Source organism: Macaca mulatta, chromosome 6 (genome assembly GCF_049350105.2).
Source record: "Macaca mulatta isolate MMU2019108-1 chromosome 6, T2T-MMU8v2.0, whole genome shotgun sequence".
NCBI classification, from domain to species: domain Eukaryota; kingdom Metazoa; phylum Chordata; class Mammalia; order Primates; family Cercopithecidae; genus Macaca; species Macaca mulatta.
The window spans coordinates 132,066,148-132,093,209 of record NC_133411.1 but is presented as its reverse complement, the minus strand read 5'-3'; the positions used below and the strand labels follow the sequence as shown (position 1 = coordinate 132,093,209).

The window sequence follows — 27,062 nt, the reverse complement described above, 5'->3', positions numbered from 1 at the left end:
TGCTGAGGAAGCTGCAGAGCGGCCCTGAAGGTGGCAGGACCGTAAGCCCTTCCTGCAATGGGCGCCTGAGCACCAGCGGCTTTCAGGACCTCTCTCTCCCTTCACTTCTTTCCTCACCTTCTCAGAAACTGTCATCCTTTTGCCCATGTCCTCTTCTCAAGTCCTAACCCTTATCACTCATTTTGTTCTTGTTCCCTCATTTTTTAAAAATCTCTCATCTCGTTTTTTCCCTACTCTAATCTCTACTCATTTAAACATTTGCATTCCTTAGTTTTCTTGTTAGTTTGGATGTCGGTTTAGGCTAGTTTTTCTCTTGTTTGTTTACTTGTGGGTAGGAGATAGTAACAGTTAATGCTATCTACTACACATCAGTCACTCCAGTGCATTATCCAACTTTTTCTGCTACTATCACATGAACACCATCACCCCCATCTTTCAGCTCCAAGCTCCTACACAGGTGCAGTCTTCTTTGTTTTCTGTTTGTTTCCTCCAATTTTGAGCACAACTTCAGTGCCGTTTGTGGAAGGATGCATGAGAGCCAAGATACTTAGCTCCCGGATCTAGCAAGGTGCATTCACTTGTCTCAAAACCTAAGACACTCCTCTTTGTTCCAACAGAAGGTCACATACCTGTGCCTGTGCGTGATGTTACAGCAATCACCATCAGAAAAGGAAAGAAAAGGAAAAAATTCTAGGGCAGAAAATTGCTGCCTTAGACTCCTCTTCCTGCCCCAGCACCATTCTGCTCATACTTGTTTCCTCTCTACTTCTTGTCCATCTACTTAGAATGCTACCAAATGTAAGACATTACAACACTAAAGTGCCCTAAAAGTGCTGTGCACCCTGACTGACAGCTCATGTGTAAGACAGTCTGTGCTTTGGTCGTTGAAATTCACAGGGGTTCAGGGATGTCCTTCAGGGGTTCAGGGATGTCCCTAGATGTGTCATAATCTTTATCGGTCCAAATGAAGGGGACAGCGTGGATGGTGGTGAAACTCGCAAAACCTAGTTTTACTTTACTTGTTGAGTCAAACCCATGTTCTCTTCATCTGCAACCTGCCCTTCTTAAGTTTTCCTCCTAAAGATTATGTTGTAGTTTCCTATTTGCATCTCAGATCTCAACTCTCTATCTAGTTTTCAAGAAGTTCACTGATGCGACTCCAATTTATCAGACTTATTTCTTAATATCAGCCTCTTGAGAGACAGCCACACTCCAAGTCAACCTTCTAAACAAAATGACTTGCTTATTCCTCCTCTGGGCTTTTGCATTTGCCATTGGTCCCATCTTGAATTCCATCTCTCTTCATTATTACTATTCTACATACACTAATCCTGAAAAACCTGACCACAAACTAACATCCAGAGTAGGCCTGAGTTAACTCACCTCCCCAACTGGCTCTTCATTCACCTCCTCAGTTATCCCTCTGGATTTTCACAATCAGGTGCCCAGGTTCACTTAAATATGTTACTCAGGTACCCCCCTTAGGCTGTAAGCTCCATCTAGTCATGGACTGTGTGTTTCTAAGACAACACTATCCCCAGACAACCCTGTAAAGTTCCTGGCACACAGAGAAGCTTATCAAATATATGTTGAATAACTGAATGAATGGTTCACCCCTATCATATTGTAAGCTCCTCCAAAATCGGAACTGCGCCCATTAGCACTTTACATAATCCACAATTTCTGGTCCAGCTCTTGGTATGATAGTCACTGCACATGCACAGCAAATGAGCAAATGCTGTTCAGGACTTCACATTCATCCCAGTGTGACACGATCCATGGTTGCTCCTTGCTCTGGCAACTTCAGCAAGATTAAATAGAACTTTTATCTTTAGAGTTCTTATACCAGCAGGACAAATCTGAGGAAAATCCATTAGTGACTCTAACCAAACAGGAAAGGTGATGGGGACACCAAAAAGAAACCCACCTTCCTTCCTGCTGGTTATCTAGTCCTTTCTCATGTGTCCCCATTTTTAAACTTTTCAGACACAAACCTGCTGTGATCCAGTCAAGATTATGAAAATTTCCATCATGCCAGGCCACTAAAGAATTTTCAGAAGTAGAAGCCACTGCCTTGGCCAGAGGACAAAAATGCCAAAAACCAAAGGTACCTCAAATGACTGACTGCCTTCCAGGGCAGGCCAATCCAAGTTGTGACTACTTTAGCCATAAGCTCCCTAGCAGAGATAACCGGGGTATGGGTATGTTTACTGCCTTTCCCCCAGGCCCCACCCCTCCTTACTAGGAACTCTAAAACTTTAAAATTACATAACCCTAGAGTTACTCTGGACTTGGGTCCAAATGTAAATGAACTGTTGGATTGCCGGGCAGCCCTGGAGGACCCCTGGGAAAAGTCATCAGAAAGCTTAAAGCTCTTTGGGGGCTCCAGAGCTCCCTGGCAGGGACCAGTTATGTGCATAAAAGCAGGAGGCAAGACAAAATCTCACAATAGAACTTAGTGGCTGGAGAGCCAGCTTATTAGGGTACAAAACACAGGAATTTTCCAGCTACAGAGAAGTGAAGTAAATTAGGGAGAACAAGGAAATTACTGGCTGGGAGACAGAGTTATTATGGAAAGCTGATTTCACTGTCCAAAAATTTAGCCTGCACTTTTTCTTGAAATTATCCAAATATTTCAGCAATTATCTATTTATATGGTTGTTTTCTGGGCATTTCCATACTATTTCTTCCCAGTCTATTATGTAGTGTCAAAATTATTTGCTTTTGAAGTCATTTTTTCACTTCCATCACCACTTACAAAGCCTAGCCTGACCGTCCCTCTAGGTCCCAACAGGTCTGGACTTGGAAAAGGTTTTCAACTGGCTTAAAGCAAAATGCCCTGTAACAGAAAAAAAAAATTTTTTTCACTTGTGCTACATAATTGAGTTTGATTTCCATACATATCCCTTCCAATAACCACTCTATATGGTTATCCAAATGTCTTCTTAAAAGATATGACAGTTTTCTTTGATAACTCTGAATCTGGAATACAAAATCGGCAATGAAAGGAAACCACTTTCTTAGTTTGAAACTAGTTTAATATTACCTTGGTGATGCCCATTTTGCAAACCAGCTCCTCTCTGCTTCGTACATTTTAGAATGCAAAGCTCCTAATAATGAGTGCATGAGTCATTCACATGGAGGTGACTTATAATTCAAATTGAATTAACTGTAAATGCAAGCAATTTGAAAAAAATTAAGGCCTTATGTTCAGTGTTGTCACTACATTTGTTAGGGATTTCATCACTGTGTGGAGGCGTTTAGTTCCAGGCTAACATTTGGACAGATGGAAAGCTCCCCTGGAGCATGTGGGTCAAAAGAGCCAGCTCCAGCCGACCTTCAGAGGAACTGAGCAAGCAGCCTCCGGGATCCACAGCTTCCCTATGTCACTCACACCAGGCAGCACGGAGCACTCCCTGCATTTCAGAGGGCACAGCTACAAAACAGCCGGCCAGTTGTGATGAAATCTCTTGTAAATTAAAAAGTGATCAACAAAAATGATCACTGTTATTCCCAGTATTATTGTCGTTAGTATAGAGGGAGTTCCTCTGTGTCTTTTCCTGCAGGTATTTTGGCAAGCATGATACAATATGCTCAGGATAACAAATGATTAGTAATATTTTCAAAATGAGGAGAGAGGGATCAGGGAAAGGAGGAGAGAAGAAAGAAAGGGAGAAAGGGAAGAGAAGAGGGAGGAGGGAAGAACCAACACAAATGTTGAGCAATGGGATTCAATCATATTAAGAGTATGGAGTCAATAGAAATTATGTTCACAAAGATTTTCAATATGGGGAAATCTTATCATGATTTTATGATGAGGACAAGCAGCATGCTTTCATATATGAATTTAAAGAAAATACTAACTGCAATAAGAATTACACCAAATTTGTTTTTCTCATTTTTCTTTTCTTTTTAAAATATTTTTCTGCACTTCCAAAATGCATTTTATAAATATTTTCAGCCCTTGTAATGATAAACCATAATTAAAGTGACGAAAAATACTGCAAAAATTTTGGGAACAGTATGTGTGTGTGAACGTGTGCCCATGTGTATCTGCACCCATGTGTGGCTAGCATGGCTCACTATGAGCAGAGGAGGTAAGAGATTTTCAGTACAACATTTAGGTGTATCAGATTAGGCATCCTTTTCCTTGGAGAAGGATTCTGGTATAGGCCTCAGTTGGGACATACAAAGGCCCCATGGTTCACAGATCCAACACATTTAGGAGTGGCAGCATCACTCCAACATCACTACACTACTGAGTCACAGCAACCATGAAGGCAAAAGTAAGGCTCTTCTCTTTATTGTCAGGGGAGGGGAATGAGATGAGGCATCCACAACTACACCTACTAAATGGTAATTAGCCCACATTTGACTGCAGATCTGATTCACACAGGTTTATAGAACTACAGATGTCTTAGACCTCCTCTAGTCAAAGCTCTGCATACTGTTACTCAAGCAGACGTCAAGCAGTCTTGTGGATGTAAACAACAGCTATGCACTTGCAACTCTTAATTTATTTCTCCAGCCGCGTCCTATCCTCTGAGTGCCTCCTAACAACATCCACCCATGTTCCACTACAGACTGTTTTCCATCAAGCACCCAGAGTGGTCCTTTGAAAACATAAGGCAGCTCATGCTACTACTGCCCCTCAAAATCTATTTCACTTGAAATAAAATGAAGTCTTTCCCACAGTCTAATTTACCTGACCCCAACTACCATGACCTTATTTCCCACCATGCTCCTCTGAAAACACTGGGCTTTCAGCACCCTGGCCTCCCCAGTCACAAGAGTCATTCATTTTTCTATCAGGTGTCTGTCCTCAACTGTCATTTTAATCTTAAACCTGAATGATGAGATTTAGCATACAAAAAATGCAGAACACCCAGTCAATGTTGAATTCTATATTTAAAAAAATAAATGTTTTAGCATAACTATTTCCCAAATAAGCTTACCAAACTGACTGAGGCTACAAGTAATATCGGGAGAGAAAGCAAAACCTCAACAAGTCTCAAAGGGATGCTGGAAGGAAAGTGAATGTGGAAAGGGCGATGAAGACCTGGGATTGGCCAGAAAGGAATTCTTGGGAGATGTGACTCTAAAATAGTAAAAGAGATGGGTTGACCAGAATAAGAAGAGAGTCTTCTGGGTAAATAAATAGCACAGGCAAAATCACAGCAGTGAGAATTAGCGAGACATTGGTAAACAAACAGAAGTGCTTCCATTAGATGGCATGAAGGAGCTGACAGAGGAAGCAGACCTGGGCTTGGAAAGACAGTGGAGTCCCACCAACGAGCAGCTGACCCTCTCCCAGGGGCATCTTTCCTTCAGACCCTTGACTTCGTGAATTAGCCATCTACGTTCTCCAGGTCAAACTCTCCCTCCTTCCCTAATCTTTCTAGTGGGAAGTCACCTCTGCCTCCTCTGTGCACCCCAAAAGCACTTTTTGCACACTGCTTCTAACTGGAGTTACTCATGATCCTCTACTATTTTACCATCTTTGAAGGCCAGAGTTGGTCTTTTCCATCCTTGTGACCTGTACAATGCCTCATGCATGGTAGGTTCTCCATAAATGTGTTTCTCTGAACGCTGAGCTTAAACGTTCTAGGATAATAAATATGAAGCCCATGGCCCTGGAACACAAGGTAGGCTAACCATGTCAAGGGCCTGAGCCATGGGGTCTCTGTGAAGCTGTAACTGCTCTGTGTTTGAAAAACCAGTGCAGTGTCCACCTAGAAGAGAAAGGTCACCTCCAGGTCCAGAGGCCAGGGTCAGTTGAATAAAGAGGCGTGTGGCAGAGGCTGAGGCCCCATAATTTAATGGGAGTACAGGCCAGATAGTGAGAAGGGGCAGAAAGCAAAGAGCAGACTGGTGAAGAGCAAGAACTCTGCAGTCCACAACACCTACCTTTACTGCACACAGCCTTGGGCAAGTTACTTACTTGCCTTCATGTAAAAAGGCTCTCTGTGCCTTCATCTAAAAAGGTTCTTCATCTGAAAAATGAGTATAGCAGTCTTTACCTTATTGTTTCATTGTGTGAATAAATTAAAATAACCCCTGTAAAGCTCTTAGCAGAGTGCCTGGCAGATAGTCTCAGCTTAAGTATGTTAGCTCTCATTATTGCAATCAGATAAAAAGTATTTATTAAATGCTCTATGTATGCTAGGCATTCTTAACTGCTGGGAATACAAACCTTTAAAAAAAGTTTTTACTGGCCGGGCGCGGTGGCTCAAGCCTGTAGTCCTAGCACTTTGGGAGGCCGAGACGGGCGGATCACGAGGTCAGGAGATCAAGGCCATCCTGGCTAACACAGTGAAACCCCGTCTCTACTAAAAAAAAATACAAAAAACTAGCTGGGCGTGGTGGCGGGCACCTGTAGTCCCAGCTACTCGGGAGGCTGAGGTAGGAGAATGGTGTAAACCCAAGAGGCGGAGCTTGCAGTGAGCCGAGATCGCTCCAGCACTCTAGCCTGGGCGACAGAGCGAGACGCCGTCTCAAAAAAAAAAAAAAGCTTTTACTTCGTGATAAATGACATTATGAGTTTGTCAAAATCCATAGACTTTACAACACAGAGTGAACCATAATGTAAACGCTGGAATTTACTTCATAGTCATGCATCAGTATTGGTTCAGTCATTGTAACGACTAACCACACTAATGGAACATGTGATTAAAAGAAAAACAACTAGTGAAGATGGGATATGAGAACTTTCTGCACTAACGTCTTCAATTTTTATGTTAATTCAGAAGTGTACAACATAATGTCTGTTAATATTTTAAAACCTGGCAACACTGTTTCAGGAAAAGATACATTTTAGCTAATGTTTAACAATCAGCTAAATGTCTAACCATTAGATTAAGATGTTGTTTACTATAAAAGTGAACCAAATTTTAAATTGTCAGGCTATAGTTGTGGCACTAATGATTGACTTCATAAATATAAATTTGCACACATGAAATAAAAGAAGAATGCACATAGCAAAAAAAAAAAAAAGCCATTAGAGTAACTCTAAAATGTTGGGCTCATAGGTTAAAAAGGACTAAGAGAGCATCATAAGTTAAGGATAAAGATTAGGAGAGATGTGGGTGCCAGCAGTTAGTGAACTCAATTTGAAACAATGTCAGGATTTTCAAATGGAGATGTTCACAGACAACTAAGGATATAAGATTTAAGAGAGATTAGTGCAGGATACTGAATCTGAGAGCAGCGCTTTTGGGGAGCAACTGAAACAAGAAGAATAGGTGAGCTCTCTGGGTGTGAGAAAGTAAGAAGAGAAAACAGGCTGCATGCTCAGATGACTTCCATCAATGGCAGCAATGGGAAGCCGAGGAGGGAAAAAGATCAGCAAATTAGCAGATAAAGTTGGCATATGGAAAATTTACAGACTGCAAATTACAAATGTCATGCAATGAACATATGGATTCTCCATATGATATAGGACTGCACTGAAGGGGCTGGCAGGAGAAGTGGAAAGGACAGTGTTGCTGGATGCAGCACTGCTAAGAGCTTAGGGACTTAAGGTGTGCTGCAGGTGGTCACACAGCTCAGACCCAGTGAGAACTGGAACCCAGGCCCTTTGCACACTGCCAAACACCTTCCGGTGGGCCACCTCCTCCGGAAGCACACCTTGATTACTTAGGAGCTAATTACACACAGCAGTTTACACACAGTGTTTTCTGCCATTTTGGCTGCCTCCTTATGCTTAGCCAGGCGGAGTTCTAAAATACAGAAAGATGGAAGTCATGGAAGTTCATTTTGCTGTCTGTTAGTAGTTCTTTAATATGTGTATCTATTATCTACCTATATCTGGGGAGGGGGGAGAGGTGATAAGGGAAGAGATTGGAAATGTCCACAGGAGATTAGCCAAGATGTAGCAGGGAAGAAGGCAAGGTAGAGACTGGAATTAACACAAGATTATTAATAGAACTAGACCAACTGTGGACCTGAAGCAGAAGAGAGGCCAGGTGAGCTCAAGAGTAACAAAGACAAGGGAAGAAGCGGGAAGGGAGGCAAACAACCGCAAGGGGCAAGGAAGACAAAGGAGGAAACCGGCATTTTGTTTCTTAATGATAGTTTCAGGATTGCCTGGGACATTTGTTAACAAAGTAGATTCCTGACCCCCAATCCAGGACCCCTGAGTCGGAATCATTTAGGGCAGGTCCCCAGATTGCACTACGCTTGACTCCCTGCTAGAGAGGCTGAGACTACTGAGCTATAGGAAAGTCATTGAAAACGTAGATTTTTTTTAAATTATGGCAAAACAAATATACCTAACACAAAACTTACCATTGTAACCATTTTTAAATGTACAGTTTAGTACTGTTAAGTCTATTCACATTGTTATGCAACCAATCTCCAGAACTTTTTATCTTGCAAATCTGAAACCCCACCCATAATATATATTATTATTATTACTGTTAATCTGATGAATAGCTTTGCTGAAGTTCAGCCAGCTATCCTAGTTTCACAGCTGATATGCAGATCATGGGGCACAGATATTACTGTGGGAATCTAGGATTATGGATCAGGGACTAAGCTGGATTGGTTGTGACATATTTTGAATATCACCCCTGCTTAGGTTGCCATAAAAGTAAAAGCTGCCAGACGTGGTGGCTCATGCCTGTAATCCCAACACTTTGTGAGGCCAAGGCCGGCAAATCACTGAGGTCAGGAGTTCAAGACCAGCCTGACCAACACGGAGAAACCTCGTCTCTACTAAAAATACAAAATAAGCTGGACCCAGTGGCGCATGCCTGTAATCCCAGCTACTTAGAAGGCTGAGGCAGGAGAATTGCTTGAACCCAGGAGGCGGAGGTTGCGGTGAGCCAAGACTGTGCCATTGCACTCCAACCTGGGCAACAAGAGCGAAACTGTGTCTCAAAAAAAAAAAAAAAAAAAAGTAGGCCGGGCACAGTGGCTCACGCCTGTAATCCCACACTTTGAGAGGTTGAGGTGGGTGGATCATAGAGGTCAGGAGTTCGAAACCACCCTGGCCCACATGGTGAAACCCCATCTCTACTAAATATACAAAAATTAACCAGATGTGGTAGCAGACACCTGTAATCCCAGCTACTCGGGAGGTTGAGGAAGGAGAATCACTTGAACCCGGGAGGCGGAGGTTGCAGTGAGCCAGGATTGTGCCACTGCACTCCAGCCTGGGTGAAACAGCGAGACTCCATCTCAAAAAAAAAAAAAAAAAGAAAGTGAAAACTCCAGGGACTACAATAGAAATAATTAGTATGAAATAAATATATATTAGGGAAAATATTAATTTTAGTCAAAATTTTTGTTCTTTATGACATGTTTTGGCATTTATGTTTATTTTTTTCATCTAAAATTTCTAACTGCAGAGTGTCACTTGGAATTCTTGCTTTTCACAGGGTCAACAGTGACACATATTCAGAATTTGCATGATATACTATTATGTCTGTATTCACAGGTACATATATGGCTGCACACACATTTTTACAGACCGTGCCAAATATGCCACTATGTTGATTTGTTGTCATTTAATATTTATGGACAGGTCACAATACGCTGGACACTGAGATGATCTTCTATTCAGAATTCAATATCCAGTGTCAAACCTACCTAATGAATTGCTCCTGATTTGAGGTTCATGGTCAAAAAGCATTCACATGTTAGGGCTTCCTTATTATTTTTCCGGATGTTATGTAATTCTCACAGTAATTCTCACATTTTCATCTTGCAAGTTGGTTCTTTGTTGTGAGGATTTTCGATTAGCATTTTGCTTACTGAAATCATGTACATTTAGGAAATATAAATGTGCCAACATTTGTAGTCATCCTTGTTGCCCTCCATTAAAAATACAGTTTTAAAAATGAGAGCCATCCAGTGGTGTTTTTTAACATCCATGTTGCATGGTATCCCTTTAGTACATAATTGTTTTTTATTTGTAAGCATTGCTAAGTAAATTTACATTGAAATATTACTTAAACTTGATTTTTTAGCAATTAAATCCATATGATGTATCATGGTCTACCATTAATACATACAATCGTTTGTTTTATCAAATAAATAATGATACTCTTTATATCTATGTGCAGAGTCCACAAGAGACAAAAATTACCATTAAAATCGAACTGAAAAATGGGGGAAAATCTCAATTGTTACACAAAAGTCATCAATATTTTCTCTGTAATTTACATAGCCATCAATGTTACTCTCCTTCACATATGGGGAAAAAAGAGGTATAAAGAAATTAAGTTGTTTCACTAATGTCTCACCACAACTAGATAAATTAATGTCTCCCTATTTTAAAAAGCATTTCAAAGAGACTTGATCCTTTCTTTGTAAACACCTTCATGTATAAAAAGGAAACAGAAATTTTCTCCTTCCTTTCCTGAGGAACATTATAATCTCCTCGTAGACCCCAGAAAGGCTTTGTTTTTATTAAAGACACGTGCTATAAAATACATGAAAATATTGGCAGGAGTGTTTTTATAATATCAGAAGGGTCCGCATGCTGTTAATAAAATTTCCCACCAGGAGAATACAGAGTGGAGAAGATAAGACTAGACAAAATGAAAATCTATTCATGGGTGAGCCAAATTTAAACATTTGCTGGAACCCTGTGAAAACAGTGCCATTGGTTGCGATTTCCAAGATGTTTGGCAGTATCAAAGAGATAGTGCAAATACCTTTTACCAAAACTGTGACTCAACGAAATAAAGCTATATTATAGTATATAATCATGTCTCAAAAGCCCACTATGAAAACCGTCAACAATGGTTACCACTGCTTTATACCCTTATATAGTTCGAATGTCTAATGAGCACGTTAATTATTTGTAATATAAAATTACATTTTATATCGTAATATAAAAATTAATTTCTACTATTTTTAAGCTTAATTTTGAGATCCACTTTCTGGATTATCTGGGTCAAATTTTATACTGCAATTAATTGCAATAAATTAAAATTAAGTGCTTTCATTAGTAGCCCAATATTTTTCAGGACTCTCACCCCCAGAAACTATTTGTGTATTTTTATATCATAAATAAATTTTAATATTAGTTTGGGACAAACACAACAGGTTCCAAAAGCATTGTATTCTAACCTTGAATTTGTTAAGGAGCTATCTACTATTTTGAAGTTTACATGGATATCTCATAATTTAATTTAAGTACACATGGATAGCTCATAATTTAATGCTGGTCTTTTGTGATAAACATTAATATTCCCAGGTGTGCTAACAATATTTAGCTCTTGGTGCTTTACAAGACACTGAAAACATGACCTGATTACATTTAATTTGATTTCAATTAAAAAGCACTTAAGAAGTTTCTACTGAATTAGATTACACTGGATGTTTCTATAGAAGACACTTCATTATCTGAGGCAGCTTTAATTTAAAATGACCACAGAGAGTGAAAAATACTGTTCATTTTAATAAAATGGGCCAAATACCATATCATTATTTCACAATTGCACGCTGTAGATTTTGGTTTATTAAATAAATGTACAGAGGCACTGGGAAAAGCATGTTATACTGAGTGCCTCATCACAGTTCACCCAAGTCAGAGCTAACCACGCAGCTTTTAAGTCTTAACAGAAACCAGAAATGCTGTGAAAAAAAATAATTAAAAATGAGGAGATGATATCAAGACACTGAGTGAAAATATTACGTTTTTACTAAATTTCTAAGTAGTCAGTTTTACAACTAACTAAAAATGAAAATGAACTTCTGACTTAGGCAACATTAGCAAATAAAGACAAGGTGCCACCAAACCACTGAACTTCCGGAAATACAACATTTCCCCTTTTAACAAAGAACTACCTTAAGATCAAATTACTATGTATTCACAAACAGGACAAAAATCAGAACAAAAATTGTTTGTATTCCCAACACCGTGTTAAACAATTTTCTAAAGAGTTATTATTTTACAAGTCCCAGTTTGTGTTAAAGTTTTAAAGGGAGAAAAGGATGATTGAAAACAAAAGGATGATTAAAAACAAATGTCTCAAAGTCAGTTATTTTGTACTAAGCATAAACCACATGGCTAGCTTTCATTGGAAAGAACCCTGCAGATACATGTGGCATGCCCATTTCTGATATTTCAGGAATAAAAGCAACTCTGTGGATTTGTTGTTAGTGATTAAGCACCAAGTGAACTTGATGTGTATATGTTCTTGTATAGGAAAACCTGCAGCATTTTGAGCATTTCACACTTGTAACAATGTATTAGGCCTCTAGAATTAATTGACCTAAAATCCAGCGATTCCACAATATATCTGTTGGATAATTAGAACTCTAAGGACCAACAAATAAAACACATTATTGAACTTTAGATCTTCAATCAAACAAATACTTACAGCTGCAATTTGCAAAAATTATTTCCTTTAAATTGGCATCATATCAAACTCTGTGCTACTGATTTGAAGCACATAAGTATGATCAAAACCCTTCCCTAAAATTACCATTCAAGTCCAAAAACAATGACGTAACATTTAAAACAATCTGCACCTGCTCTCACAGCCTAGGTGGGTCTCCTCTGAAGACAAATGAAATTTCATAATTCTAAGATTCCTTGAAAAGTCCATCTGACCTTGAGACCAAGAACAGCAGGGTGGGGGGAATAGTAACCTGGTTTAGTAACCAGCAGCTATAGATATCAGAGAATGTGCTTGTCGTCAATGATCATTGCTGAAATCTGTCTATACCACACTGGAACAATCAATTTTGTAAATGATTGCAATAATCAAGGAAATTGCCTAATTTATAAATCCTTGCATACAGCATTTTAATGGATTCCTCTATTTTAATGCTGATGCCTTCAAAGCTAAATGAATTGTTGTCCAGGCTGTCATTACACAAAATGATAAAAACATTCCGTCTGGTGGGGAAACCACATCTCATGGATATTCAGACCCTCAACCCATAATCACTCATTTGTGACTTCCATGAAAGTTTTGCACCGCTGAGCCTTTGGAAAACCAAAAGAGCAAGCTTATTTGTTTCTGCATCTTTGTGGAAATCCCTGTTATAGTTTTGGAATTTGAACAAATTACCTGTCATTGAATTGTAATGCACTGGATGTGTCCCCCAGTTCTGACAGCCTCATACTGTAATAGTTTTCCTCTCTCTCTCCTTTTTATCTAATGCTGTGCCATTTTTTTACCACCAAGCCTCAGAGTCAGCAGGCCCAGAAACACTGAACCCCCAGATCGTGCATCACATCAGCATGGATGATGTTGGATGTGCTGAAGCAAATGTGTGATGTCCCAACCCTTATACTCCCACTAACCGGTAAATCTATGCAGTCTACCTGGAAATCCAGGCTGCACACTTAGCTCTATCCCTAAGCCTGCCACACATAGATTGCTCTTCTCAGTTAAACCTTGGTGAATTGATTCCAGCCAATAGTGTGCTGTCAGTACTTTACTTACTGCTCAATCTCACTAACCTGACATTTATGGTGCACTGATTGGCCTCTGTCAGTGGTGCTGGTTGTAAATTCACTTTGAAAAGCTTTGTGTTAACAGCCTTCAACCAGGCTCCAAGAAGAGTACGAATAGGCAGCCTGACAATTGCTCGACCTCCTGCCCTTATTACAGTGAGTAAATCAGGGTTTGAGCCATTAGGCTGGAGCCTGGGGCCTACACAAAAAGGATTGACATGACGAAAGGTCAACCTCTGTCACACATGTGTAACAATTTGGATAATGGAATTCTGTAACTTATCTGAGTGAGGTGGCAAATGCTTACAAGGAAAAGTATATATTCTGCTCTGGCTTCTCTGGCTTTTATGCTAAGTACTTATACTGAAGTCTGTATTTCTTGTGTAAATATACAAGGAATGTCTGAACTAATGAAATCTTGGGGTATATACGATCCTAAAAAAGAATGAAAGAAAAAGAACAAAGCAGGCAGGCTCATAGTTGTTCCACACATAGGGTTCTTTAGCATAGCAAATGTTTTTTCTCATACTACCAGTGTATTAAATCCACCTTCTGAGACAAGAGGACTTTGATATTGTAGGTATAATCCCCAGCTGAGTAATATGTAGTTTTTCATATTCAATCACAACAATTTTTAATCCATATTATACTACAACTATAAGTGATTTCTGGGTAACACAATAGATATTCTCAAATTAAAACTGCTTTAATTTACACAGTGAAATAAGAAGGTTCCCCTGCAGGCTTCTTGAGACCAGTGTTATCGTATGACATTTCCATCAGATCACTTGCTGCCAGGCAGTTACTGGGGAGGGCAGGTTTCATTTACCCACTAACCTCTGAGATTCTTTCTCTTTTTATACCTTCCTTTTAAGTCAGTGTGGGAAAACAAACAAACAAAAAAAATTACATGGTGTAAGAAAATATGCAGTTATGGACCAGTAAATATTTGTGAATTATTTTCTTCATATTGACAAAATGCTATCGATAAAAGATGCAATTTGTAAAAAATAGATAAACTGAACTAATGAGAAAAATAGTCCTGTGGATACAGAACTCATCAGTCTTTATAAACTATCTGTAGCTAAAGCACTGTAGTGTCACATGCATGTTGGGATTAAACCTCACTGATGTGAGAATGTCCAAATGGCTGTTATAATATTTTTTAAAGCAGAATTATTTTTGGACTTAGAAAACCAAGGGTGGCACTGTGCAGCATGATACATAAACCAAAAGGACCAGAACTTTAAATGGACATTTTCAAAGCAATTTAAAGTACTAAGTTTTGACTTTTAACACAATGCTGGAAACCATTCCAAGAGGCGGCAGATGGTTTTACAGTTTATGTAAAACTACAAAATGCTCACACTCTATCAAATGGGCACCCCTATAAAAGACATCTTCAAATCAAATGAGGCAAAGCCAGAGAGATACACCAGCTGTTACTCTGCATAATTTAAAACATAATAGTAGCATTGCTATGGTTTATTTTTAAGGAGAAATTATTTGAATTTCACAAATTTGACATATTCAAAACCAAACTGACAGGCAGACTACTCTATTAAATGATAAATTGCTGAAAAACATGATTTTTACTTCAATATAATTGCGACAACTACATAATTCTATCCCCTAGTGTTTTGGTGAATCACGCCAAAATGAGCCAAAGTCTATAAAACAGAATATGGAATATATAATTACAATACTATCACTGGGACAACTTTTAAATGATTCTAATTTAATTGAAAATGATTAATTTAGAATAATTTTTTCAACATCTAAATACATATAAGTGGGTACAGTACTGTAAATATGAAATTGAGTCATTTATAGAAACATACATATATTTAAAATATGAAATCAATTTATTTTCTTCTAGAACCAACTACCTATGATGGTTTTGAAAAATAAACATTTAGCAATATGTAATATATTTTTAATATTGGTTTTCATTAATATATCTTGACTTAAGCTAAACAGTAATGATGAAAAATAGACCATTTGCTTAACAGCAAAACTCTTATTAAATCTAAAATATTATGGCACAAAACAAATCACAGAAAGGCTCACATTATGTTATCCCCCTTGATTTTCTAAAGAAAAATAATGAAGGTTTCCACATAGTGCAAATGAAAACGAGACACTCAAATTTACTCAGGCAAAGAGAAGACAGGTTCTGTAAAATTAAAGCCCTTTCTAGTATCTTAACTGTAACACTAACAAGTCCCTACATTATTTCAATTAGCAGGATAATTTTTCTAGGGTGAAAATAAGTGCAATTTATTTTGTCATTCTTGCTAAAATTTCTTGTCAAGTCAGACACTGAGTTGAAAGGCCTGAGTAATTCTAGCCTATCTTAAACTGTAACCTTATTTTAAACTTCCGTATTTTATTCCAGTAGAATTTTAAGTATACACTGGGTACATTCCTCAGGTCCAGTCATATTAAATTCTGATGTTAAGCAGAAAGAGGAAACCATGTGCAACTAGATTAATTTATCTCAAGGGAAAGGGGGCACATTAATAATTGAGATAATGTTTTCATAAATGTTGGAATCAAATGTGCCTTTTCACTTCTTTATTGGAAAACACATTAGGATAAAATTATCTCATTCTCATCAATAAGACCTAATTGCTGAGAAAGATTGTTTTCTTTGGAAAATATTGAGAAAGATTTTATTTCATATTAAGTCCAAATAGCCAGAAATGTATCATGCATCCAAGTCTTGGAATAAATATATATAACCAAGGCAAGTCATTGTCTGATGCATCCTGCAATGTTTTGTTTTAAAGTATCTGAATTTATTATTGCTTAAAAAACACATTAAAATTCTGATTCTAGAAGACACTGGCAAAAATAAATGACTAATGATTTGGCTTTTAGCTTGTAATCTTCTTAAACTATAAAAACTAAAAAATTACCTTGGCTTATTGCAAAACAAAAACAAAAACAAAACTCTCTTGGAATTTCCCATAAACACCCTGAAGAGTCAAAACATATTGAATGTAATGAAATGATATTTAACTTTCTTTAAATTGCTGTATTTTGAAGAACTATGATTATACACAAAGAAAATATTAACTGAAAAAAATGATTACATGCTTACAAACCAAACAAGCTCTCCATGGCTGATGTATATTAAATAACAAAAAGTCATTTTTCTACAAAGAAAATCAAGCTTTTAATGATTAAATAAAAGGAGTAACTAAGGTGAATCTGATTGTTTCTGCAATAAGCCTTCATGTGTATAATAAAGTACAACCTTACTAAAAACAATGAACTGTAAACTGAAACAAAAATCCATCATCTACTTGGAAACCGTGACGGGAAAAGATTAGCAATCCATTTATTGTACTGAAATAAAGATAAGTAACCCTGGTAAGATCCATCAGGACCTGAGTATTGAACTTGAAATAAAAAGACATTTCTTCATTAGCAAATGACTTGAAAAAATGTGCAGAAGACAAATGATTATAGTTGCCTTTTAAATAAAATAATCATGATTCAACTGTTTTTAACTTTTTAATACACTTTGTTGACTTGCTATTCTGGAAGACATCTAAAAGAAAAAGTTTTTGAAATGGATAATTATTACATGAGTCATTAAACAATTATTGCCAAACATCTCCTATATATCTACAATGTATTCCACTCACTGATTCTAATATGAATAATATGATGATTTTTAAAATTTCAGAATAAAATTTAGAAAGAACTAAAGAAAAGAACTAAAATTTAAGAAACAATCTAACATTTGGAATATTGTATTACAGAAGGAACTAAAAGTTAAGGAACAATCTAACATTTGGAATATTGTATTATAAATGTAACAATTCAAACAGTCATGTTTCATAAAAATAAATTATAATGCTTAAAAATTTTAAACCCATACTTTATATCTTAAAAATCATTATGCTAATAAAAATCTGAAACCTATTTTATAAAGTAAGTATTTTATTTTACAAATGGACATTGGCACTAAGTTACCTGGCCCCAGTTAGTCGCATTTCACGTGATCTCCCAGGAAACTGACACATTTTGTATGGCTGAAGTTTTAATATCCCTTCAATTCCCAAATGTATCTTATTCTAACTGTTGCTACAGATAATTAAAAAATAGATTATGTCCTGAATTTAGGAGTTGGATCCTGTAGATCATCCAAGCATACACCCAGCAAGTCTTTTTTCTAACAGAGAACCAACTCTAAGAACCACCCCAGCGCATTCAACTCACATGCCCTGAACAATAGATAAAATTCACTTTATATCTACTGAAGTACCAAGAAAAAGAAAAACACTGGCTAAATTCCCCACTCTCTTCACTACAACAAAATTTCAACTTCATCAAGTACAAGTAAAGGTAGAAAAGAAAGGTTCCATAGTTTTCAGTGTTAATATACATTATTACAGTCTATACGTTTAGTGGCCTCCTGCCAACGTCCCAATCATTCAAAGCCTTCTGGGGGGGAAAAACCCACAATGAACTGTGAGATTTTTTTTCATGTTTATGTCTTTGTCCCCTGGCACTCTAAAAATAGATAGGCATCAAAGTGCAATATAATAGTGTTCAGTTTTAACATATTCAGGTAGAGTAAATTTGTACTATTGAACAATTGCTGTACGATTTTCTTAGAAAAATATTGGCAGACCTTTAACTATACGATATTAGAGTTCCTAATAACACCACTGGAACATAAGAAGTACCTGAAAGTGTTTTATAAACTTTAAACCACATTGGAGGTTACAACTAATTAGTCAGAAACAAAACCAAAATGTTTCCAAACCAGATGCTTTAAGCCGGGGCACTGCAGGAGATAACTATAGGGTAGGTAGCTCACTGGCTTCCATGTTCTTATTTTGGGCTGCCCGGCTGTTGACTCATACACTCAGCTCCTCCTCCATCAAAACAGGCTTTGCAGACACAGGCCTCAGGACCCCATCCCCAATAGTCACGGGAGGGTTCTGGACACCAGGTCTGTTTTTCACACTGTATCTCCACGGCCTAATACAGTGCTGGTCAGAGTGGACACTCATCAAAACTTTGAGTAGATTAATGAGTCCCATGAGTTTTATTTAGTGAATATAAGGCAGCTCACAGTGAAAAAGATCATCTTGACAGGCCAGCAAGCCAAGTATGAGAGGCAATCTCTTGTAGAAATGACCCATTAATGGAGCCCAGGGGTTCATGTCAACTTGGCCCCTGGCATTTAAGAAACTTGATTTTCTAGCTATTCCCACTTTATTCTACCACTTGCCCAGTTAGTCAGATTTACATATTGCTTGAGGGTATGACTTCTGGCATCTTGTATTACATAAGCAACTTTCCTTGGATGGAGGTGTCTAAGATTGGTAGGAGGATTACCTAATGCTAAGCATCTATCTCTTCAGAAGTGAACCTCAATAATCCACCATGACGTTTTGGGAGAAACCTCAGGCTGACATTTTTCAAATAGGTTATTTTAAAATAATTGCTTCAGGTAAGATTGTGCCATTAAAGTATTATCCTCAACTGGGTTACACCAAAGTGTTCAGTGTTTCCACGTTCTGATTTTCCATCTTGATGAAGACTACATAATTTCCGTTCATCAGAGAAGCAGCAGAATTTGTGATCTCTGATTCCCAATATAATTTGCCTACTTTGGGTCCTTTGAAAGTTGTGAAACATGTGGTCTCTCACGTTCAACACTGACAAAATTGTTTTTATCTGAGAAAAGGGGCCAGTCTCTCCTTCCTCCCCTCTGTGCTTCTGTTCCTTTCTGCTCACTACACAGAAACACACTGGAAGCGCTTGGAATGGGACATAAAGGTCACCCAGCTCAAACATTCTAATGCCCACCCTCCTCTGTTCCATCTCCTCAGCTGTTTTCTCTTTTTCTCAAAGTTCAGAGAGACCAACAGTCAAATCCATTCTAGCTGGAATGGAGGTAGGTTAAGGTGACTCTGTCTTCAGACACCTGTAGGCTCTGTTTCCCTGGCTATTGTGTCAGCCCCAGTTCTGTCAGCCTCCTTACTGCAGGTGCCTCAGACACCAGGCATCTACAAGACCAGAGAAATCTATTCTCCGCTACCCTCCGGGAGCCAAGGGAGGCTCTCTTCGCAGTTGCCATCGCCAAAGGCCAGGCTCCCTGCCGGCCAAGGCTCCTGCTGGGTGGCGAGGCACTGTGCAGCGGGCCACTTACCTCCCAGAGATGCTGCGTGTTCCTCACGGCGCCTGCCTGCACCTTCTCTGGGGGCAGAAGCACGCCTTGGAAAGGTCCAATCCAGGTGCCTTGCTGGATCCTCTGCGCCGCGCAGATGCCGTAGGCCAGGCCGGGCACTGTACTGGTGCAGAGGCACACCTCGCGAGGCAGGTCCCGCAGCCACTCCGGCAGCTCCGGCGGGGGTGCGGCGGCCGCAGCGCTGCTGGTGCCCACGAGCCGGCGCAGCGAGTGCAGTGGCCCGTGCATAGGGCACTCGCCGTTGCGGTTGTCCGCGCACATATCGCAACCTGCGGGAGACAAGGAGGAGGAAGGGAAGGGAGCGGGTTAATCCGGCCGCTCCGAGGGGACCATCTTTGAGTAAACTCCCGAGACAACAGCATCATCGCCCGCCTGGGTAAGCCACCTTCGAGGAAGGTGATGCCTTGGGGGCACCAAAGCAACTCAGAGGAGGAGGAGAAGAGAACCCTCGCCGCTCCCTTGGAATTCGCCGAGCCCAGATCTGCCTGGTACCGGGCCAGGACTCTAGGCTCCCCAAAAAGCCTTCGGATCTGGGAGCAGATAGCATGTCCGCTCTCCACGGAACCGATAGTTCCAGACTTCTCCTTCCCGTTTCAGTATCTCTGCATCTCTCCCTCTGTCTCTGTCTCTCTTTGTCTCTCTCTTCCCCACTGTATCTCGTTGCTTCTGACCCTTTCGCCCATTCCTAAGGTTTCTATCCGGAGTTTCAGGATGTGTTTATCCTTGTATTGCGGGAAAAAAAGCCCTTCTCTTGCCCAGTCTGCTAACTCGAAGAGATTCTATACTATTCGTCTGGATATTTAGCTTTCCTCTTTTTACAATTACACAGGAGACGATTTAAATTCACCGGACAGGGGGCGGGGGGGAGTCTATCGCGGGTGCCATTCACACTTCCTTCGACCCAGAGACTCGGAGTCTTCCTCGACTGCCTCCCAAACGCCCACGGGACAGGGCAGAGCAGGCCTGCAGCCCAGTAGAGCAGGAGCCGCAGCCCCAGGACTCCAAAGGCGCGCCCGCACTGGGGTCCCTCAAGCGACCAGTCAGTTCTCCCCCAGGCACTGAAGCAGGGCGGGGACAGGTGGGGCAGGGTGGGACGGGGGTGCTGTTCTGGAGGGTTTGGTGTATACGCTCTTCCTAGACACCGGAAAGAAACGAATAGCAAATTTAACGATCAGCGTAATTGTTAGAGAAGGCACCAACTCCTGCCCTGACGGCTGTTCTCCAGGCTAAACGCGATTCTGTCTTGCTATGCAATGGGTGAAGCTGTTGATGAAGCTCTCTCTCTCTGACACTCCCTAGAGCAGCCTGCGCAAGAGGGACCCCCACCCTCCGGGTCGGGCGGTAGTGGGCGCCCAGTATCCTTCCACTCGAACTGGGCGGGAAGGGGGCAGGCGGCCACGGGAAACAGAGCTTGTGGCGACTGCGCTGTCGGATCGCAGCGCCCTCCGGGTTATTAATGGGCCTGGAGGAGCCGCCGTGTCTGCGCCTCAGCGCTGAGGGCCTGCCCGGAGAAGGTGGCCTCGGCGCCCGCCGGCGCGACCCAGCCTCCTTGGCCCAGCTTCCCTGAGGAGCCACGGCGACCCCGCGCAAGTGTCAGGCCTATGGCACTGGGCCTGACACCTGGCGAGTCCCGCCTGGCGGACACGGTGAAAGCTGGCCACCGGTGGATGTGCCAGCGCGGGGCGGCGGGTGGCCCTCGTGGCATCCAGGCACCTGCCGTAGGCCTTGGCCGCAGCCAGGCCTGGTGGATCACCCTGGATGTGCCTTATCTGCGCTGAAATGGCCGAAACGCCCGAGAAACTTGTGAGTCCGCATGGAACTTTTGTGTAAGGAACACCTAATCGCAACCCAGCATGGTAAGGGAACCCTCGATTTGCCATTTGCTTCGCAGCAAAGGAGGGCTGACTATGTAAGCATCCTGTCTCACTGGAGAGGGCTCTAGCCAGCCAAGCCTTCCCTTCAGTCAGCAGCTACTACTCCACTCCTCCCAAGAGAGCTGAAGAATTAGGGTCGCAAGCTTCTCAGAAATGTCCCCAGACCTCTGAGGTGAAAAGCAACAACTTGTTTCCCAAAGTAGAGAAGTGTCCATGCCGCCGGGTCTCCCTCACACAAATGCCCTTTTCTGTCCCTCCTCTACCAGCAACACGAACTGTTGTTAAAATTCTTCCAGACTCTGCTTTTGACCCCAGGGCCTGGATGGAGTATTCTCACACTTATCCATATGTCAGCCCCTCTGAAACACACACAGTTCACACACCCTCTCAAGCTTATTGATTGTGAAAATAAAAACTTCAAGACATTTTGGGAATTACATGAAAGACAATAAACACAATTACAGTGCATACTATGTGTGAGACACCTGTCTGGAACCAACAACCAGCATATTATCTAAGTATCACGATTCCCATTCTGCAGATAAAGCAATTTCCAAGCCCTGTTACTCCACCAAGAACCAGAAGCTAGAAAGTGGCAGAGAAAGGATTCACAGCCAAAGCTGCCTGACTGCAAGGCCCCTAAACCCAGAGATTTTTTAAAAGACTAATGAAAGCTGGGAGAATTTAACATTCAAACTCATGACTCAATTGGATTGAAATATTTCACTGAAGTAACTATTTGGGGGCCATGAAAATTGCTGTAGCATGATTGAGTTATAGAGGTTTCCCTCTTTCCCACACTCTTGTGTTTTCAGACATTAAAGTAAGAGAATGGATAGGAAAATACATAGATAATGTCTATAATTTTGAATGTTATTGTCTGACCTCAGAGACAGCCTTTCAGCACCTTTGCAAAAATAGGTAAAAATGACAATAAGCAAAGGCAATATGCCCATGGAAATAGAAATAAGTCACTCCAGGGAGTTGCCTAACTTATTTTTTTTTTTTCTGCTCAACTCAATGATGCAAATGGTGAGAAGCAAGAGTGTTTAGTGTTCATTCCCTAGCAGCTTGTACCAGAGATTGTCAACTTCCAACATGGTTCTCCACACGTCATCCCATCAACTACATCAGCATAGGTACCACTACCCTCAAAGACAAAAGCATACTTCTAATATTTGTAATGCATGATAATAAAACTGTGGCTAAGGCCTTTCTCCAAGAAGTCCTCTAAAGCCGTCTTCAACTTATTGTTTCATTTGTCTCCATAAAGAGTTGAAAAACTTAATAGTAGCATTATGCTACTATTAAGAGTGAATAACTGAGGCTCTACCAATATCTAGAAGACTACCTGTGTGTTAGGTCCACAGCAGGCTAGACAAAGTCAATCAACTTTAATTAGTGCACCCAACAAAGGTCTTCTTAATTCGTGAACCACTTCATGCTATATCAAAATATTCTGCCAGAAAAGTTGACCAACTGCCATCAAGATACATGTTATATTCCAATGTTATTTTTTAATACACAAAATTCCCCCACCTGAAACATTTGGGTTCTAACTTATGTCTGAGTCTCAGGGTAGCTTGAGGATATTCAAAACAAGTAACATTTCTTGGGGTTGACAAATATGCTCAAGACAAACATTCTAGCAGAGTATAAACACCTACATGAAAAGGTTTGAAAGAGAAGTAGGCTATATGCCCAAACTATATATAAATGCATATATGTCATTATATTATATATACACACACAGAGCATTCCAGGGCAAGCAATACATAACACAACTACTTAAGTTCCTAACAAGGAAGCAAGTAAATGTTCATACTTTCTCTTAAAATCAGGGGAAGAGTTTTTGTACAAGTTCATAATTGTTATTCATAAATTTTTTTTTTACATTTGTGAGAGATACTTTCATATGCTCTAAGCAACACACTTTGAAATGCCATTTTAGCATTAGGTAATATAAGAGATCATGGTTCCTTTTCTATCTTGAATAAATCTGTCAATGCTCCTGTTTAAGGGTAGGGAAGGTGCTGTCATTAGGTTACAGACTTGTTCACCTACTGGCATCAGAAGGCCAGGCCAAGTGCAGCTAAGAGCAGACTTTCACTCTTAATTTCCTATCCTTCTGTATTGTTTCAATGTCTTTAAAGTGCAATAGATCTTTACAATATATCTATTTTAAGGTAAAGGCAGCAAAGCAGACCATGGTTTTCTTTTCTGGAATTTCATTTCTCGTTCTAGGAAAGGTGAAATATAAAACGCTTCTGGGTTTTTGGCTTGTGGAGAGGCCAACAGTCACGTGTAGGCGCGCCGGGAGTGCGCGCTACACCACATCTTCACTTCCCAGTACCTGCCCGAGGCCTTCGCTGGCTCTCACCCACCCTGTACGTAGGAAATCAAGGAGTAGGTGAAAAGCTTGCTTCCCCGCCTGGGCGGCACTACCCACCCGGGCTGTAAATCCTCCCCTACCGCCGCCAAGGTCGCGGCCCTCAGTCCCACAGGCCGAGACCTGAGGGGCCGGCGTCCATCGATCCCAGCCTGGCGACGAGGACCCGGGAGTGCAGCCTGCTGGCAGTGCCGCGTGCGCCCTGGGCGGGGAGGGGCGTGGGGGCTGGGCAGCTGGGCAGAGGGTAGGCAGGCAGAGTGCCCGGACCCGAACCTCCCGCGTGGGGTTCACGCCCCCGGGGCTCCAGCCTGCGCTCCCCCCACTGCCTTCTCGAGCTATAGGCTAGATGGGATGGCTGAGGGGGAGCGATGGGCGGGGTGGGGCGCCCAGGCCTCAGGGCCGAAGGCTGAGTTTTGAAGGTCCCACCCCGCTCCTGCCCACGAAAAGCTCTCTTCTAACATGAGGCGTGGCCGCCGACATCACCCACGATCCGACGTCCCCACTGCACCCCGCCACCCACCCGACACTCCTCCTCCACCCGGCAGGGGTCTTCCAAGCCCCGGGAGAGGGTCTAGAAGTAGATCCAGAGGCGAGGCGGGTTTGCCTGGCCGCTGGAAGGGAAGTCAATTGATTGCAGTCTCGACCCTGCGGGGCGGCCCAGCTTGTGGGAATCCTCTCAGGAACTCTCCCTCTAGGCGAGTTTAAAGCTCCCGGCGAATCGCAAAAGCTCTAGGCGTTCTTTGCCCTGCCTGGCTGCCGGCTTGGCCCTGGGACCAAGAGGGAGAGACAAAAGGAGGAGGGCAAGAAGGTGGGAGGGAGAAAATGTGGGTCTTATTTGTCTTCCGATGACTGTATTAATAAATTAAATGGGAGCGCCAGTTTGTGAGGGTGAGAGAATATTGCGCGGAGATAAACCTCGCCGGCCCCTGCCCCTGCGAGGCTGCCATATACAATGCGGAGATGATGAATAGGAGCCGCGAGAGGAGATCGAAGCGGGTCTGGGCTGGCTCCACTCTCTCCTACAAAACTATAGGGCAATTAATTGTGGCTTGTCCCCTCATCCTTCATCTCCTGGTGGCACATATCGATGGAGATTACTGCTGATGGACCATTTTATCACCTTAAATAAACAGTCGCCACCTCTTCTAACCTCAATCTAATATATGGCTCTGTGTTCGGTTTCAGGGCGCTAGATAACGAAAGATGTAAAATAGCTAAATCATGTGTGTTACGGGATGAGGCTGGGCTTACACACACACACACACACATACAGAGAGAGAGAGAGAGAAAGAGAGAGAGAGAGAGAAACACAAAAGCCCACGCACTGAAGCCAAAGCTTTCTCCCACCCGGACCACGTCTGAAATCTAAGGTGCTCGCTGGTCTTTGATAGAGGAGGCGCAGGGCAGAAGGGGCGCAGCGGATGTCCCCTGGTAGCACGAAAAGCCTGCTGGTGTGCCACAGGGCTGGAAGTTGCCCAAACAGGACCTGCGTTTTCCACCTGGGTGGGGAGGGACTAGGGAAGGTCAGAAAACACTCGCCCTCCTTTATCTCTTTCCTTGACCCCTTAGCAAGCAACCCGACAAACCAGTGTTAGGCTCAGACTTCCTTTTCTCTCCCCAGCCCCTCTCCCTAAACCCTTGGAAAGCGTGGCATTCCCAGTAAGGGAGCCTCAAGCCCTGCTCCCACACCCATGCACACAACGGCGCTGTTTCCAGCACTGTTCCCTGCGCAGGAGGGTTCCAGTAAATCGGGAGGGGACAGAGACCCCTCCCCCAACTGGGAAAGTTGCAAGGTGGTCCAACTCTCCCCCCAGACACCCAAAGTGGCTCAGTTCCCGCCTCCCTCCCAGGTCCTAGGGAAGCACATCTTCACAAAAAAGGCATGAAAAACTAATGGGCTCTGCTGAGAGAATAACTGAGATGCTCCTCAGACATGCCAGGCGCACCCATGACTGTCTCTCTGTACTTTTCAAGAGTAAGTGACAATGTTTCCGGCAACACACCAGCTCCCAGAACCCGGGAAGAGGCTACTCCGATGAAGCCTGACTAAATCAATGACTTCAGGCAGCCCAGCAGCAAATGAGGGCAGAAATATTAGAGGGGGGAGGAAGGGCCCCAACCCCCATTTATATGGCAGGAGGCACCACTTGATTTTTAAGAGAAAGCAGCAGCAGCAGCAGCAGCAAAGCATTCAGAGCTCTGGTGGAAAGCGTACTTCAGTCCCAGGGTAAACTGATACGGAGTCAGTAATATATTGGAGAAGCTCACCCGGGCTAGCTTGCAGTTTCTGCTGTTTTAAAATCTTTTAGAACGAAAGAGAGCTACAAGCCCCATCACTATAACATTTGTCATAGATGCCAATAAAGTTTCAAGGTGAAACTAGTGTTCCTAAGTTCTTTTCTTACAGAGCAATGATACGTATTGCTGATCCTAGGCAAAAAGTTACTTCGCTATAAGGGAAGGGAGAAGTAAGGAGGCACCCCCTGCCCTACCCTGCCCTTTTTATTTCACCTTGTGAGAAAATGAGAAAACAACTCAATACCTATCCTTTTAAGCATGAAGTGAGAAAACGAAACAATGCTAAGTGGTCACTTCACAGAATTCTTTTAGAGGGATATGACAAAAAAAAAACTAAAAGAAAAACTAGGGAAATCTATACATGATAAATTAATAGGAGCTTCTCTCTGCCTCCACCCCCACTCACATACAACTCAAGAATGAGGAGAAGCTTCTCTTTTTCACAGCCTTTCAATAACCATTATGCCAACTTCCCCTGCCAAAGGAAATGACTTTCCCAGTATTTGTATTTCTGACTTGTTTTAAGCCCCTATGTAGATTAAACTCAATCACGTTTCATCTTTGTAATAGTATATCCCATGGCTTCAAATGAGTGCCTAAGCTTACTTGTCCAGAGAAGTTCCTGGAAGAATGGGAGATCTGGTCTCCCAGCATTACACAGCGGTATCTCAGCTTTGTATTTTCTTTCTCAATTGCCCTTTAATTAGGGAGCAACGTGGGGTGTAACTCTAACAGGACAATCTAATTTTCTTTTTCTTCTGTCTTTTCCCCTGCACTTCACACACTGAAACAATCTAGTTGGCTCAACAGGAGATACGAGAAGATTAACACAACATAAATCATTTAAATAAAATTGTAATTTAT

At 41.6% G+C, this 27,062-nt stretch overlaps 1 protein-coding gene across 1 annotated transcript in view; it reads right to left on the bottom strand.

Moving 5' to 3' along the window:
• PRDM6 (PR/SET domain 6) overlaps nucleotides 1–27,062 on the bottom strand; it is a 98,707-nt gene that overhangs the window by 68,093 nt on the left and 3,552 nt on the right. Inside the window, exon 3 of the mRNA XM_028849695.2 lies at nucleotides 19,599–19,906. Coding sequence (XP_028705528.1) covers nucleotides 19,599–19,906 — 308 coding nt within the window. The remainder of the gene's footprint in view (nucleotides 1–19,598; nucleotides 19,907–27,062) is intronic.